This window comes from Odocoileus virginianus, chromosome 22, assembly GCF_023699985.2.
Source record: "Odocoileus virginianus isolate 20LAN1187 ecotype Illinois chromosome 22, Ovbor_1.2, whole genome shotgun sequence".
Lineage (NCBI taxonomy): Eukaryota > Metazoa > Chordata > Mammalia > Artiodactyla > Cervidae > Odocoileus > Odocoileus virginianus.
Window position 1 is genome coordinate 7,379,377 of NC_069695.1, and position 16,513 is coordinate 7,395,889.

The 16,513-nt window shown below is 36.3% G+C and overlaps 1 protein-coding gene across 5 annotated transcripts in view; it reads right to left on the bottom strand.

The window, feature by feature from the left end:
* DCC (DCC netrin 1 receptor) overlaps positions 1-16,513 on the bottom strand; it is a 1,226,177-nt gene that overhangs the window by 227,994 nt on the left and 981,670 nt on the right. For all 5 annotated transcript variants that reach the window (XM_070452514.1, XM_070452512.1, XM_070452511.1 and 2 more), the window contains one exon: positions 9,289-9,430. In XM_070452514.1, the coding sequence (XP_070308615.1) occupies positions 9,289-9,430 (142 nt within the window). The remainder of the gene's footprint in view (positions 1-9,288; positions 9,431-16,513) is intronic.

Below are 16,513 nucleotides of genomic sequence, written 5' to 3' on the forward strand. Positions count from 1 at the left end.
ACTGCAGCTCATGATTGTCATGGTTGTCTCACCTGAAACAGTTTAATTTCATCAAGAATATACTCTTCTGTATTAAGGAGAAATTTGACTTCATTTTTCTTTGAAATGGATGGACAATTATGTCAACACCATCTCCAATGACTGATGTGGAATATCATCTTTGATGGTCAGTTTTATATGTAAACTGGAGTAAGGCTAAAGTCTCCTCAATCAAACACTTATTGTTGCTGGGAAGGTATTTTTGTAGATATGACTAAAGTCCATAGTCAATTGATTTTATATAAGGGATATTATCCTAGATAATTTGGTGAGCCATATTTAATCAGGTGAAGGATCTTAAGAGCAGACTGAGGCTTCCCTAAAAAAGAAATTTCACCTGTAAGAAGCAGCTTCAGCTTGAGAGTTCCAGCTGCCTCTCCTGATGGCCTGCTCTGTTGATTTTGGAATTGTCCAGCCAACCATCACGATCAGTTAAGCCAATTCCTTGCAACAAATATCTTAGTATATATCTCCACTGATTCTGTTTCTCTGGTCAACATACCTTGACTAACACATCAACTTCTTACATGCAACATTTTGACACACAAATGGAAATCTTTCTGAATGCCCTATATTCTGTCCCATTCATTTAACTTTATAACAAGTGATGTGTTGCATGCAGACTTTACTGGTTTTAATATAACTTAATTAAAATATCTCACTATAAAGCAGACACACAAATTTCTCTTTATAATTTTGCCAAAATTCAATTTACATATTTTGAGTTTAGGCTCTGTCAGCATCATTAATGCAGTTTGGAGTGAAATGAAAGCTGACTAATAGCCTGAGTAATAATTTGAAGTAACTATTAAAAGGCAGTTAAGAGACCATCCATTGTTTCCCCAATGGAGTCTCACCTGGCACCCCCCACCCAGCTACTTATCAGAATATATATTCTAACCAAACACAGTAAAGTAGCTTTTCATACCTTTCTATGATATCAGTAGTGAAGTTTTAACCCTCTGTACAGAGTAGTACCCAGATGACCCTAAAAATCCTGCCAACTTTTCTTGTAATACTATATTTTAGCTTAACTTTTAAAATTTTGCATTTTATTCTAGAATTTTGCTGTGGAATCTCACTAATAACACCTAGAAATTCTAGATCAAGTATAAGGAAACATTTAAAGATATATATAACATTCCATTATTAAAAGAGATTGTAATGCTTAGTCAAACAGCCCATCTAATGCTGTTCATCCAACTAAGTGATCCCGTAAATAAAGCAGGGATATTTCTGGAATAAGAAATTCACCATGGGAGGGAATCCACACCAACAGTTCTGCTGGTTAAATAAAATTATTCTTTAGATTACATTGAATCTGCTTTACTATAGTATTACCTACAGATAAACTTGAGTTTTACACAGTGGGATTAAAAAGAAGTTAAATTCCACTTTCAAGATATCTTTACCCAAGTCTTCTGATCCTAAATTTGGTGCCTTCAGGTCCAGATCTTTATCAGCAGAATTAAACCTGTGACTGTCTTCTAAATTAGGTAAGTGAAGTACACAGCAATAGGCAAAACCAGAAATGTTTGCTTTTCAGAGTCAGTCAAGGACATTCCCCTAAATTCTAGCCTGCAAATGTTCCTGCTTCTTTGTTGTGAGGGGTACTTGGCCAGACAAGTTTTAGACAGGCTATGTGTATGTGTGTTAGTTGCTCAGTTGTGTCTGACTCTTTGAGATCCCATGGACTGTAGCTCTCCAGGTTCCTCTGTCCATGGAATTCTCCAGCCAAGAATACTGGAGTGGGTTGCTGTTTCCTTCTGCAGGAGATCTTCCCAACACAGGGACTGAACCCAGGTCTCTTTTAATCTCACTTTCTCATATATAGTTACTAGGTAATAATACCTGCATTTCTATCTTAGAGTGTTCTTTTGAGTATCAAATGGCAAAACTGCTTTCACAAATAATTTATAAAATTAGACATTTGATAGACATAAAGATAGCTAATATTTGCAAATTATTTTCTCACTTGAAACACTCCATTGATGGATGGATAGATGGATTCATTCATTCATTCATTCATTCACTGATGACAGGATAGAAGGAAACCGATCTGTAAACAAAAGCTATTTTCTGTGTATATTTCTCAAAATTGTTATCTGAGATGTGTTTTCAGAGTTGGACTAATGAAAGCATTAACTAGGATTTTAAATCTAAATAGGTAGGGAAGTTTTGACTTAATCTCTTCTAAAGTTACTCAATTCCTTTAGCTGCCAAGATAATTTTCAATTTTTATTATTCAATATATAGCTCCATCTCTGAGTTATTTCACTGTTCCTTTACATACTCACACAACCCATAGTCATTGCCTATGGTCAACAATATATTACCGATAGTTTAAGAGTTAAGAATTCAGGTGTTCAGTTTAGGTAGAATTAGATTCAAATTTTTGCTTTACCACTTACTAACTGCATGACCTAAAAAACTTACTAGCCCTCTTTCTTTGCCTAAGATTTCTCATCAATAAAACAGAGTCTAGGAATAAAGAATTATGATAAAGATTATATTTTAAAACAGACAAAGCTTTATTTTCTTATCATGGATTTTTTTTTAGCTATATTGAGGTATACTTAATATACCAATAGCTGTGCATAGTTAATGTATACATTTTAATGAATTTAGACCTATGCATAAACTATGATACCACCACTACAAATAAAGTAATAAACCTATATATCACTTCCAAAGACCCCTTTTCTCCCGCTACTCTTTTTTTAATGATAAGAACACTTGGCATGAGACGCCTTCTAAACAAGGTTTTAAGTGCACAATACAGTATTGTTAACTATAGGTACTATCTTGCACAGCAGATCTCTGAAACTTATTTGTATTGCACAACCGTAATTTTATACCCATTGAACGACTCTCCATTTTCCCCTCCCCTCTCCCCTGGCAACCACCATTCTATCCTGTTTCCATGACTTTGACTATTTTAGATACCTCATATATGTGGAATCATGGTATTTACACTTCTGGGACTGACATTTCACTTAGCATAGCATCTCCAGTCCATCCACTTTGTTGCAAAAGGCAGAGCATTTTTTCTTTTCTGTGATAAGGCTGGATAATATTCCATTGTATGTATATACCACAGTTTCTTTGCTCATTTGTCAATGGAAATTTGGGTTGTGTGAATACTGTTGTAATGAATATGAGAGTGCAGCTATGTCTTTGAGATCCTGACTTCAATTCTTTTGGATATGTACTCAGAAGGTGGGATTAGTGGTTCACTGCAGATTTGTTTTTAATTTTTTGAGGTACCTTCATATCATTTTCAGCATAGGAGAAGTTGTCAAATTTGCTACTGCTGTTATGACTGTTATAAATGTTAAAATTGCTTTTAATATCAATGATCATTTACAGATTCATACAACAGCCAGATTCACTCACAATAAAGTGAGCTAAAGATGATAACACTGGATAGTTCAAAGAGCACATAGCTAGGAATCAGAGCATCTGTGATCTAGTTGAAATCTATACCTTTAGCTAATGGTGGATCTTAGCAGTGTCACTCTTCAAGCCTCCATTACCTACCTCTTCAATAAAACAAGGGCTTTGGATGCGATGAATTGCATGCTTTCTGTTCTGTTTGTAGGGACCTATAGTTCAGTCTCAGTCTCTGTAGACCTAACCCATGTCTCCTGTGTCTCCTGCATCGGCAGGCTGACTCCTGACCACTAGCACCACCTAGGAAGCCCCATCTAAGTAAACAGGCCTTTTTCACAGCAGGACTGGGACTGCGTATCAGTCTGCTCTGCGTGTAGTGCCCTGGGGGTGGTGGTCTGTTAAGAACTATCTTTTCCAATTATCATGGTCTCTTGGAATTCAGGAACACAAGCCCTATTACCCCGCAAGGCCAAGTGGTCAAGGGGTGTGCATACCTGTGTGGATTGTGCATACCCACTGACTTTAGCTAGGTAGCAGGAAAGGAAAAGAAAAACTTGCTTTCTTGTTTCAGGAAGGCACTAAGGAATGTGACTTACTGTATGCACCCATGGGCTTCTGCAGCGGAACATAGGAGTGCCTTGACTCGGGATGAGTGGGTGGGAGGGTTGTGTGTGTGTGTGTGTGTGTGTGTGTGTGTGTGTCTGTGTAAGTCTCTTATGTTAAAGCAGGCAGGCTCTTTACTGCTAGTGCCACCTGGGAAGCCCTGCTTCTAAGTATAACCTTAAGTATAACTTCTAAGTATAACTTTATTCTAAAAGAATGACATAGGTAACAATGCTTTTTTTGTTGTAAAAAAAAGATATTGCTGAAAGTAGATTGTCTTCTGCTTGTTTCTATCTCCAAGGATAAATGCCTTCAAACTCTTAATTCCTCAGTTTTATTTCTACTTTCTTAGAACTTATGGTCAAGAGATGATGTACTATTCGAAGAAAATAATTTCCCTTTATTCCCCTAATGTTAACCTTGTTATAAAATTGCTGTGCTACTGTTTCAATGTTTCAGGCCACAAAATACCAATGCATGTTTACCACTAGGTTTATTCTTATGTTGGCCACGAAGCATGAGAAAATTCTAGTATTCAATTCCAAATAACCTCCTCTGAAGAGCACTCAAAAATTAAAAACAGTACTTTAAAATTTAGTTGACTTGGGTTCCCATAATAAAATTGATAGCAGTGATTTAAAATCCTTGTTATAACTCTGAATTACTTTGTTACTGCAGATGTCCCATTATCCTAGTAAAAAGCACACACAACAAAAAACACCTGTCTAAAAAACAGAACATGGTAAAAACCAATACTTGAGTCTCTACACCTGAATATTTATATCATCCAAAGGAAGCACTCTGGCATTTTCAATTTTCTAACAGCCAAATCAATCTATTCATGTATTTTAAAGGTACTAAAAACATGGGGGAAAATTTTGTACATTTTAAAGTGCTGAAGATTTATATAGAAAATCAATTACTTCCTCTTACTACACAGTGCATAAGTTACAAAACATATCCTGGGGACAAGTCAAAAACCGAAGCCAATCTACCAGGGTATAGTACTTCCTGATTTCCTGATGCTTTGTAGCATTAAAAACATTCCCACAATTTCTAGGAATGCAACATAAGCCAGGACTGAGGCCAGGACACAGAACAGAGGTGAGGAAGACGGAGGCTTTGCAAAACTTGTTTTTAATGCTTAAAGAATATGAGGCTATCCTCTAGGTCTTTCTAGTCTTCATCTCAAATTAAAAATGAAGACCGTGTGACTTTTTTGCAATAAATATCAAACACAGTTACAAAGATAACTGTTCAGATGATGTTTGCATCCTCAAATTCATTTTATAACAATTAAAATTAAGAAGGAACATTTTAAATAAGAGTTGCAAGTTTGGAGTCCAGATTCCCAAGGATCTATAAAGATGGGAAGCCGTTTCAATAACAAGCTAATGAATTTATCCTGTTGCTTTGCTTTTGACTGGAATAATATGAAGCCAGAGTGAAGATGGGTTATCCTATGCTGATGAGAAGTGCTAATTTCCACATATATTTTAGATGAATAAAGATGTAGGACTGAATTATTTTTGGATAAAGATTTACTAGAGGGTATAATTCAAAATGATTGTCCTTGAGAGGAAAAGTAATAACAAGAGTTTGTAATGAGTAAAAATACTGTATACTTGGAACATCCAAATATAGCTTTTCCTGGAAGCATAGTCTTAACAGATTTATTAAAGATCTTGGAATGGAATCATCCTGGATTACTACAGTCAATATCCAATGAAGGGGCTAATTCATGTCAATGTATGACAAAAACCACTACATTATTGTAAAGTAATTAGCCTCCAACTAATAAAAATAAATGAAAAAAAAAAATCCAATGAAGGTATCCTTGTAAGAAGCGAGGACATACAGACACACAGAGGAAGTGATGCAGAGATGGAGGCAGATTTCTGAGAGACGTTATCTCCAAGCTGAGGAATGTCAAGGGCTGCCAGCGCCCACCAGAGGTTAGGAGACAAACATGAGACAGAGTTTCCCACAGAGCTTCCAGAAGGAATGACCTCTACAGAAACCTTGATTTTGGATTTCTGGTTTCTCTTGGATTGAAAAAAAAAAAAAAAATCATGTTGTTTCTAGCCACCACGTTTGTGGTAATTTGTTATGACTCCCTAGGACTAATACAGTATCCTTGATAAGAAAAAGTCTAATACTTGCTATTCTATACTGTGATCTACTTAAATGATTTTACTTTTTTAGAGAGAAAATTCCAAGCATTTGTACATTTAGAGATTCAGAAGCTTGGCTTGATAATACTGAGCTGAATGTGTTAAATCCCATTTGGCAAAAACCCCATAAATACTAAACAATTCATGTCAGTAAGGTCTTTTGGCCACATGGTTACCACTCTTCATTTATTTTCTTGACTAACTCCTTCTTAGCTGTTCAATGGGCACAGAGTTAGTCAGTGGCATGAAATAGTCAATCTTGGTAACCAAGTGTTATGACATTAGAGTCTTGATATTTTATTTGCTTTTCATTTTACATACATGGTTAAAAATACATAATTCACTGTTGCACAATTAAGAAATAATCACTATTAATATTTTGGTATTTAGACTATATTATTCTAAATCTTTTCTTAAGAAATTTTTTGGTTTATAAATATGGACTCATACTTAATATTGATTTCAAACTGAGCTATTCACTTAATATGTTTTAAATATTTAGCATATAATTTAATATTTACATTTCAATATTTGCAATAGATATACAGCATTTCATGATATGATTGTGTCTGAATTTTCTAGGTAACTGCCTACAGTTAGATACTTAGGGTCTTTTTTTCTGATGCAATGAATATGTTTTTAGTTTAAAACTTTGCAAAAAAATATGTCTGCAGAACTGGAATAAACTCCTAGAAGTTGGAAACCTGAATCATATATTTATAGATACATACACACATGCACACTTGTATATAACAAAAATCTCCACATTGCTTTCTGGAAAGATTCTAGAATCATTCTGTCCCACAAGTGGTATATAAAAGTTCATCTTTCTCATATGCTTTCCAAAACAATGTATCATCATTCATTTTTATCTTTATTACTTTAATCAAAGGAGAATGCTAACTCATTTTTCTTTTACTTTGCATTTCCTTACTAATGAGATTAAACATTTTATTAGGCTTGTTGGCCATTTATAGTTCTGTAAATTGAATATACTTTTTTTAGTTTTTCTACTAGAATGCTCATATTTTAATGAATTACTTTATTAAAAAAGGAAGTTTATTTTATACTTTTAATGTTTTTCATTGGAGAAGGAAAATCAATGGTTAAAAATGTTTCTGGGCTTCAAATTCCCATATCTAGAAATTACACTAAAATTTTTTCAGCAAGATTTTTTAATTTTGGTGATTTCTTGTAAAGTAAACTACTTTTATGTTGTGCCAAATAGTCCAACGAGAACATATGCCTCATTTCAATTGCTTCTACCTTCTAATCATTTTATCAGGTAAAGAGACATAGCATCTTGGCTTTCTTTAAGCTTTTTAAATGTCATGGTGTTTATTTTTCTTTTTAAAATAGTTTTTATTGGAGCAGAGTTGATTTACAGTGTTGTGCTAACTTCTATGGAAAAGCAAAGTAAATTGACTATACATATACACCCTTCCTTTTGGGACTTCCTTCCCGTTCAGGACACCGCAGGGCTTGCAGAGTTCCCTGCAGAAAGGCAGTAGAGTCCCCTGTGCTTCAGAAAGTTCTCATCAGTTATCTATTTTATAGGTGGTATCACAGTGTCTGTGTCAATCCTAATCTTCCAACAGAGTGTCATAACTTCCATTTAGGAGACTTTGTCCAGATATAAAACAAGTCATGTGATTTTTGGCAATCTATTTTGGAAGCACACTCACCATTGCATTACCATTTTATAGGCATAAGAGGCACAAACTTACGGGGAAAAACTAAGTTTCTATCAAGTCTCATACTGTAGGCTGAGCAAGTAGCTGAAGTTGTGTGTGTGTGTGTGTTTTACGATTTCAGATAGAAATTTACTAGTACTCTATGTCAAGAAAGGAATAAATAAGGAATTAGTTCTCATCTGTGATGAATGTTTACTTGATTTTCTGTAAGCTATGAGCTTTAATTTGCCTGCTGCCATGAATCAAGTTTATGTGCCATGACACACACGTTTAATTTGATCCACCGATTCCTGCCTTTTCTATCTGCTTTGCTTCCCAAACCCCCTGTTCTCATTGGTACTATCAAGCCTCAAATGTTGCTGCTAGACCAAGCCATCCCCATGTAACGTGCTGATGGACAAGCAGAGAATTCCATACTTGTGCATTCTCCGGAAGTGCTGGCTTCCCGGGGACTGTCAGGAGGTACGGAATAGTTAACAACCTGTTGTGGGCTTACTTTGACCAATGACAGACAAGAGAGAAACAGCTCATACTTCCTATCCAGCCATCCACACTGGGCCCCAGTAGTTCAACTGGCTTCTGAAAGCTCCTCTCTCCTACCCTGCCCCCACTCCCAACACCACACAAGAACAAGCTGGCTTTAGATTTGTTCTAACTTGTGGCCAGTTCAAGAAGTCATCATTTGATTTATGTTCCTCTTTGGTTCACTTCTCTTGTTCCTTCATGCTTGCCTTCCTGGGCTTGTACCCTAAATGCATTAACTCGAAGGCCTGGCTTAGTCTCTGTTTTTCCAGGAATTGGACTGACAGATATTAATGGTTCCAACAGTTAAAGGAAATATATGACAATTCATCTTATATATATAAAAAAATTATCTTAAAACTACATGGAAATTGGGTCCAGTTTTAACCCACCATGAATTTTACCAATATTGCTACAGAAGTGAATTTACTTTTATATTTATGGAAAGTGGAATAATTGATCTCTTCATTCTCCAAACCACCCCTCTCTCCATTTTCCAGCCTCATTCTCACTCCTGGAGTTTGGGCAGAGAAGGCTCAAAATGACTTAAACTTGGAACCATGTGATTACATGATTTTAAAAGTTATTAAACAGTTAAATGTTATTTGATGGCAGAAATGGTTAAGTTAGCAATACTAATATGGATAAAAATTCAACGATGCATTTATTAAAATGGTGATACAGAAGCAACACATGTCGTGATAGCATTACAGGGAATCAAGTTAAAAATATAAAGTTGTTCATACCAGTACATGCCACCTACCAGGAGAAAAATGAATGTTCCCTTGAAGTGAGAGTATATTTTATTGCCGAGGCATTTGATTCACCAAAACCTTCTAGGACCACAGCACGGGAACACTGACCTGTGAACAGGTACCAGAGGTTATTTGGCTCCAGTGTTTCCATCTCACCCCTGCGGGTTGTCTTTCTGTGTCGAATTTTATAACCGGTAATAAATCCATTTTGTGTTCCTGATGGAGGAGGCAGCCAGCTTACTTTGATACTCTGTAAAATAACAGATGTAAATTACATCATTAGAGAAAGGAAGAACAACAAGATAGGGTCAAAGAACTGACCCAAACCTAACTGCAAGTAAGGCAGAAATGCAAGAAGTGTTAGAGATTATCCCTCAGAACCAAGTTAAATCCACTCTTAGAGCTGTGTGTCTGATTTTGACAAATTTACACAATTCATTTGATTGATTACATGCATTACTATCTCTCCACTGCCAATGCCACGAAAATGACAATAAATAATCTAAATGGTGTAAAGCCATAAGGAAATAGAGAATAGGGCACTAGTGGATGAAAGATGGTAACAAATTTTTAGAAGTTACAAAAGAAGAAAAGTATTGTGACCAAGCCAAAGGAGAAAGATGACATCTACATACCTCCTCAAAGACATTCATGAAAACAAGGTGATCAGCATGACAAAATTCAGGGAAGACTGGAAATTATTGCTTCCTGAGTACCTTAGAAAGCAGGTCTAAAGCATGGTTTTGAGATGATAGAAGATGGATTGAAAGTCCTACCACATTCAGCAAAGTCAGGCAGCTAACCCTCCATGAACTTGGAGTAGCCAGGAGCTTCATTTTCGAGGGATACTGAAATAGAAGCTGCAGAATCAGGGACACCAGCCACGGAAGAGGAGAGAGAAGGGTGAGAGTTAAGTCAATGACATGAGTCATTCAAGTCGTCTTCCTGCACCTGACACCTAGAGCAATGGCATCCAGGTGTGCACTTCCCAGACAGAATATCAGATCATTGTTCTGAGAACGAACAACTTTCAGAGAAAATTGAGAAGAATAAGAGAAAACAATACCCAGGTCCCTGACTAATCGCCCAACAGTGAGGATCCCACTTAATAACCTCCACTCATGCACCAGAATTTGCACTTCATAATCGCCTGTAGAGTACTGCATTTTTATGTAAACTGATAATTCATGACTATCAGACACTGAAACAAAGCCTTTGGCAAAACAGCCAGAGAGAAAAGCATGTAAGAGCGTGACGGCACTTGAAGGGAACAGCATTAGTGTTTAAGGCAGGAAAAGGGTCCAAAGAACTCTCATTAATACCCTAATAATCAAAGAGAAGATACTGACTCAATAGTGTAAAAGTACAAGAAAGATAAAAGATTTTTAAAAGCCTATGACATTCATAATTTGGTTGCATAAATTAAATATGCAATAGATAAATTGGAAAATAAATGAGTAGAAACCTTCCAAAATTCAGGAGGGGGGGAAATGACAATCAAGGGAAATAAGAGAGAAAAGATAAGAAATTAGTGGTTTAATTCATAATTTCTGACACTCAGCTAGTGAGATAAGAGAACAAAGGAGCAGGATAAAGAAAAGGCTAAAAATTAGCAACAAGAAAACAAAGCAAAACAAAAAAACACAAAATCCTCCTTTCGATAAAAATTTTGCATAACTAGAAGATTGAGAATTCATTCTGAAAGGGATTATGGAATATCTAACATAATAAATGAAAAGAATAACATTAATAAATGAAAAGAATCATATTGTAAGAAACACTAGAGAATCATGGGGAAGGGAAGATCTAAAATCTTCCAGAATGGATGAAAAAAAAAAGAAAAAAGTGTATATAAATTACAATCAGGAGTAAAAATAGCATCAGATTTCTTAAAAACAAACAAAATCTTAAGATTGAAAAGAATATTTAAACCTAGAATTTCATGTCTAGTCAAATAAACTATGATGTGAGAGGAAAATACAATACAAATGTTTGAACACATACTAGTGGAAGTATAGGGATATTTCAGATATGAATGGCTTCCAAGATATCCATCTGCGTACCCTTTACCAGGGGGCTAATGAAGGTATGCTCCAGAAAAATGAGAGGCAAACTAAGAAAGGAAAAGATCTGAAATCCCACAAACAGAGAATCCAAAACCAAAAGAGAAATATGGAATTACTCTTTACCAGGCGGCTAATGAATGTATGCTCCAGAAAAAATGAGAGGCAAACTAAGAAAGGAAAAGATCTGAAATCCAACAAGCAGAGAATCCAAAACAGAAAGAGAAATGTGGATTTTTCAGAAAGATAGTGAGGAAAACAGCAAGGCTGGGTTTTAAAGGACACTAGTCAAGAGTACATACTGCATAATTCCACTGATACCAAGTTCCAGAATAGACAAAACTAATCTACAGTAACGCAAATCAGAGAAGCAGTTGCCTATGGTAATTGCACTGGAAAATTGGTTGGATACGGGTACAAGGAAAGTTTTTGGGTAACAAAACTGCATCATAGTTCAAGTTTGTTATATGGGTGAACACAATTGTCAAAACACGTTGCTATGGGCTAAATTGTGAACTCCTCCTAACCCACCCTCCAAAGAGCCCAATTCATATGCTGATATCCTAATCCCCAATACCTCAGAAAGTTATTTAGAGATAGGGCTTTAAAATAGGTAATTAAGGTTAGATTAAGCCATTAGTGCGGGCTATAATCCAACATGACTGGTATCATAACAAGAAAAGATTAGAACACAGATACACACTGAGGAAGCTCATGCGATGACACCTGAAGAAGATACCCATCTATGAGTTAAGGAGCGAGGACTCAGAAGAAATAACTCTACAATAAATCTTGACCTTGGACTTCCAGCCTCCAGAACCGTGAGAGAATAAACACCTGTGATTTAAGCCACTTAGTCTGTGGAACCTGTTATGACAGCCCTAAAAAATTAATACACTCATGGAACTGAACATTTAGGGCTTCTGCATTTCACTTCTAATTACACTTCATCCAAGGAAGTAGGAATAGAAGGAAAACAAGGAAGAAGAGAAGGAAGGGAAAAGGAAGAAGCCTGGGGAAGGAAATGGGGGTGTACGTGCGCTGAATTCTGACATAACAATAACGCAGTCAATGATCTGTAACACTGGTGAATTAAAATTAGGGAATTAAGGGCCATTAAAGGCACATTAATGAGAAACATAAAGGTACATGCCAGAAGAAATAACAGCTAAAAGTGATGGATATGGGAACCGGAAGGAATGAGAACAGTCTGGAGACAGGGAAAACTCTAGTGGTCTTTGTTATAAGCCTCACTGATATTATTTAACCTAAAATAATACATATGTAATATTTTGATGAAATTTTAAATTAATTTATAAAAAACAAACACACAAAATTGTTCTTTGAGACCAATCGAAAAATAAATGCTCGTCAGAGGCAAAAATCCCTGAGTTGGGAAGATCCCCTGGAGAAGGAAATGGCAACCCACTCCAGGATTCTTGCCTGAGAAATCCCATGGACACAGGAGCCTAGCGGACTACAGTCCATGGGGCTGCAAAGAATCGGACACGCCTGAGCGACTAACGACAAACTAACTAAACTCCGTGCCAAGGAATGGATCTCTGAACCCTCGGTCCACAACCCTAGGACCACTCTGATATTTCAGTTACTTGGGCCTAGCAGAGACACAACAGTGTGCTCCGGTGATATGGGAGCTTGAGCCCTTTCTTCCAGATCTGCTACAAACTAGCTAGCTCTCTACAAATGATTCAGTTTATGTAAAAGGATTTTTAAAAGTCATCTAAAGTCACAGCTATTTGCTCAGCATTAAAAAAGAAAAAAATCAAAGAACATGTCAACTAGAATCAGTTCTCATCACTTGCAGTAGTTATTTTCTGTAAAGGTACTTGCAGACACTGAATTTGGAAATACTGTAATATTGTTCCTAGGTAAAATAAAGTTCAGGTTCTACTGAGACTTTGGTAACAACATTTTTGTCAACTCATCAATACCTGACCTAGTTTTATATGCACTCCTGTTTAATGGCACTTTATTTAATATCATCATTGATGCATAAACATTGAACTCACAATCAAGAAGACAACAGTGCACAGCTGAACAAAGCTTATCTAATACCTGTATTTTCTCCTTAAGGCACACTGCAGCCTTTATGCACTGAGGGACACTAGACAACACCTCAGCATTATACTTGGGGACCATTTTTAACCAGCAAACTTTCCAAAGGAAATCAATCAATAAATGCCAAAAAGTGCATTTATTTGACCACAAAAGAGACACTTGGTTAAAATATGAGAATTGAAACAGGCAACATAGCATCTCCTTGTTCAGCCTCAGCTGGGAAAATGTGTTCCTGGAGACACAAAGTTTTCACCGATCCCCAGAGGTGCAGTGTGCAAGTTGATAGATGACTGTAGAGACACTGTGGGTATTGATTTGGGGGTACAAATAAATTTTAGCACGTAGGTGAATTTGCAGATATAGAGTCTACAAAAAATAAGAATCAAATACAATGATATAATTGCATTCTCATCTCTCTCTGAAAAGAGATGGGAATACCAAACCACCTAATCTGCCTCTTGAGAAATCTGTATGCAGGTCAGGAAGCAACAGTTAGAACTGGACATGGAACAACAGACTGGTTCCCAATAGGAAAAGGAGTACATCAAGGTTGTGTATTGTTACTCACTTTATTTAACTTATATGCAGAGTATATCATGAGAAACACTGGGCTGGATGAAGCACAAGCTGGAATCAAGATTGCCAGGAGAAATATCAATAACCTCAAGTATGAAAATGACACCACCCTCATGGCAGAAAGTGAAGAACTAAAGAGTCTCTTGATGAAAGTGAAAGAGTGGAGTGAAAATGTTGGCTTAAAGCTCAACATTCAGAAAACTAAAATCATGGCATCTGGTCCCATCACTTCATGGCAAATAGATGGGGAAACAGTGGTAGGCTTTATTTTTGGGGGGCTCCAAAATCACTGCAGATGGTGACTGCAGCCATAAAATTAAAAGACGCTTGCTCCTTGGAAGAAAAGTTATGACCAACCTAGACAGTATATTAAAAAGCAGAGACATTACTTTGCCAACAAAGGTTTGTCTAGTCAATGCTATGGTTTTTCCAGTAGTCATATACGGATGTGAGAGTTGGACTATAAACAAGGCTGAGCACTGAAGAATTGATGCTTTTGAACTGTGTTGTTGGAGAAGACTCTTGAGAGTCCCTTGGACTGCAAGGAGATCCAACCAGTCTATCCTAAAGGAAATCAGTCCTGAATATTCATTGAAGGACTGATGCTGAAGCTGAAATTCCAACACTTTGGCAACCTGATGTGAAGAGTTGACTCATCTGAAAAGACCCTGATTCTGGGAAAGACTGAAGGCAAGAGGAGAAGGGGACAACAGAGGATGAGGTGGTTGGATGGCATCACCGACTCGATGAACATGAGTTGAAGTAAACTCTGTGAGTTGGTGATGGACAGGGAGGCCTGGCATGCTCTGGTCCATGGGGTCGCAAAGAGTCAGACACGACTGAACAACTGAACTGAAGTGACAGTGATATAATAAACATATTAATAATTACAGAAGAACACAGCTATATAAAATTAATCTGAATATTTAAGTTGTCAGAATATATTTGAAAGAGTATGGCACTATTGAAATCAATTACATAGGAAACTAAGTAGCATTCCTGCATTCTTAATAATACATGTTAACACTTTTTTTTGCACATATTCTAGACCTGGAAGTGGTCTAAGCACCCCACATATCTACATGAGTTACGCTTTTTATCCTCACAATGACCCAGTGAGTTAAAAGTCTATCATTATGGTCTTTGTACAATCATGTCAACAGGGACACAGAATGGTTAAGTAGCTTGAAACCATGAAGCAGTAAGTGATGGAGGCAAGATATGAACTGAGATAGTACCAGTTTGAAGCTAGCATCTTTACTATTTAATGTTGCCTCTCAAGGGAGCTCCAAAGGCTGCGAGCCTAATTCATTCAGTTATTATTCATTCAAAATATATTAACTACATCTCTGCTGTGTCACAAGCACTAGCTCTGGGACTTCTATAAATCCTGATAGTATATTCATTCATTCTGGCTGAGGAAACAGAGATCATAATGAAAACAAAGTGCTAAATGCTAGACTAGATAATCCCAGAAAATACAATGAAAGTATAATACATGGAAAAGTTAATTCTCTGTCTTGTGGTCAAGAAAGACGTGACAAGGAGCCCATCCTTTCAATGTGACATTTATGGAGGGGATAGATAAGATATTTAAGATAGAGCGAATACTGAGAGGAGGCTCAAGGGGTCATGACAATATAGGGCCTCTTCAAGTGAAGGTCAAGTAACTACTTGGTGGCTAGAGCAAATGGGACATGTAGGACAATGTTATGGAAAGGCAGATTGAAAAAAGAACAGCATTTTAGGACATGCTAAAGAAACACATGTAATTTAAGGCATTTGGTTACATTTTGGGGAAGGAAACTCATGAATAAAATAGCAATATATTGTCCTCTGCATCCAAAGAAACATAGCCTTAAATATGTGTATGCACACACACACACAAAAACACACACCTCTCCTGCCTCCCTCCACACACACACATACATGCACGTGCATGGGTGTGTTCTTTGCTCTCAAATGTTTTAGACAGTAGTAAAGAAAACCAGATTGGATGAAGAGTTATCCCTTATATTTATACTCCACTATACATCTATTTTTATTTTTCAATGCTTCAAGACAGTCATGGCTGATATTTTTACCACTTAGCAATTTCATAAAGGAGATAATTGTCTTAAATGAATGGGCAGAAGTCACACTGTATCATCACAGGACGATTATCAGACTATTGAGTCTAATGTCCTTTTTATTATTTCATACTAAAGTAAATAATCATAGAGCCTCTACTTGGAAATTCTAATCACCTCGATTAATCTAAAAATATTATTGAGAGGAATAAAAACTGAATTTAAATAATTAGTTTTTAATATACTCAATAGACTTTTGCATTAGAAGCTCTTGGCAAATCAAGAAGGGTCATTTTCTAAAGACTAAAAGTCTGTTTTTTTAAAGATAAATTTAAATTCAAATAGAAAATTTTAAAAAAATTAAGATCTTAGACCAAGAGGTAAAATCTTATGAGTTCAAGCTAAAACTTTGCTATGACTTTGTTGAATGACCTCTCATAAGTCTTATAAATGACCACATATTGAAAATAGGAGAATAACTGTGTTTAGTATATCTAACAAATGATTGCAAATCACTTGATAAACTTAGAGATTTTAATTATACAA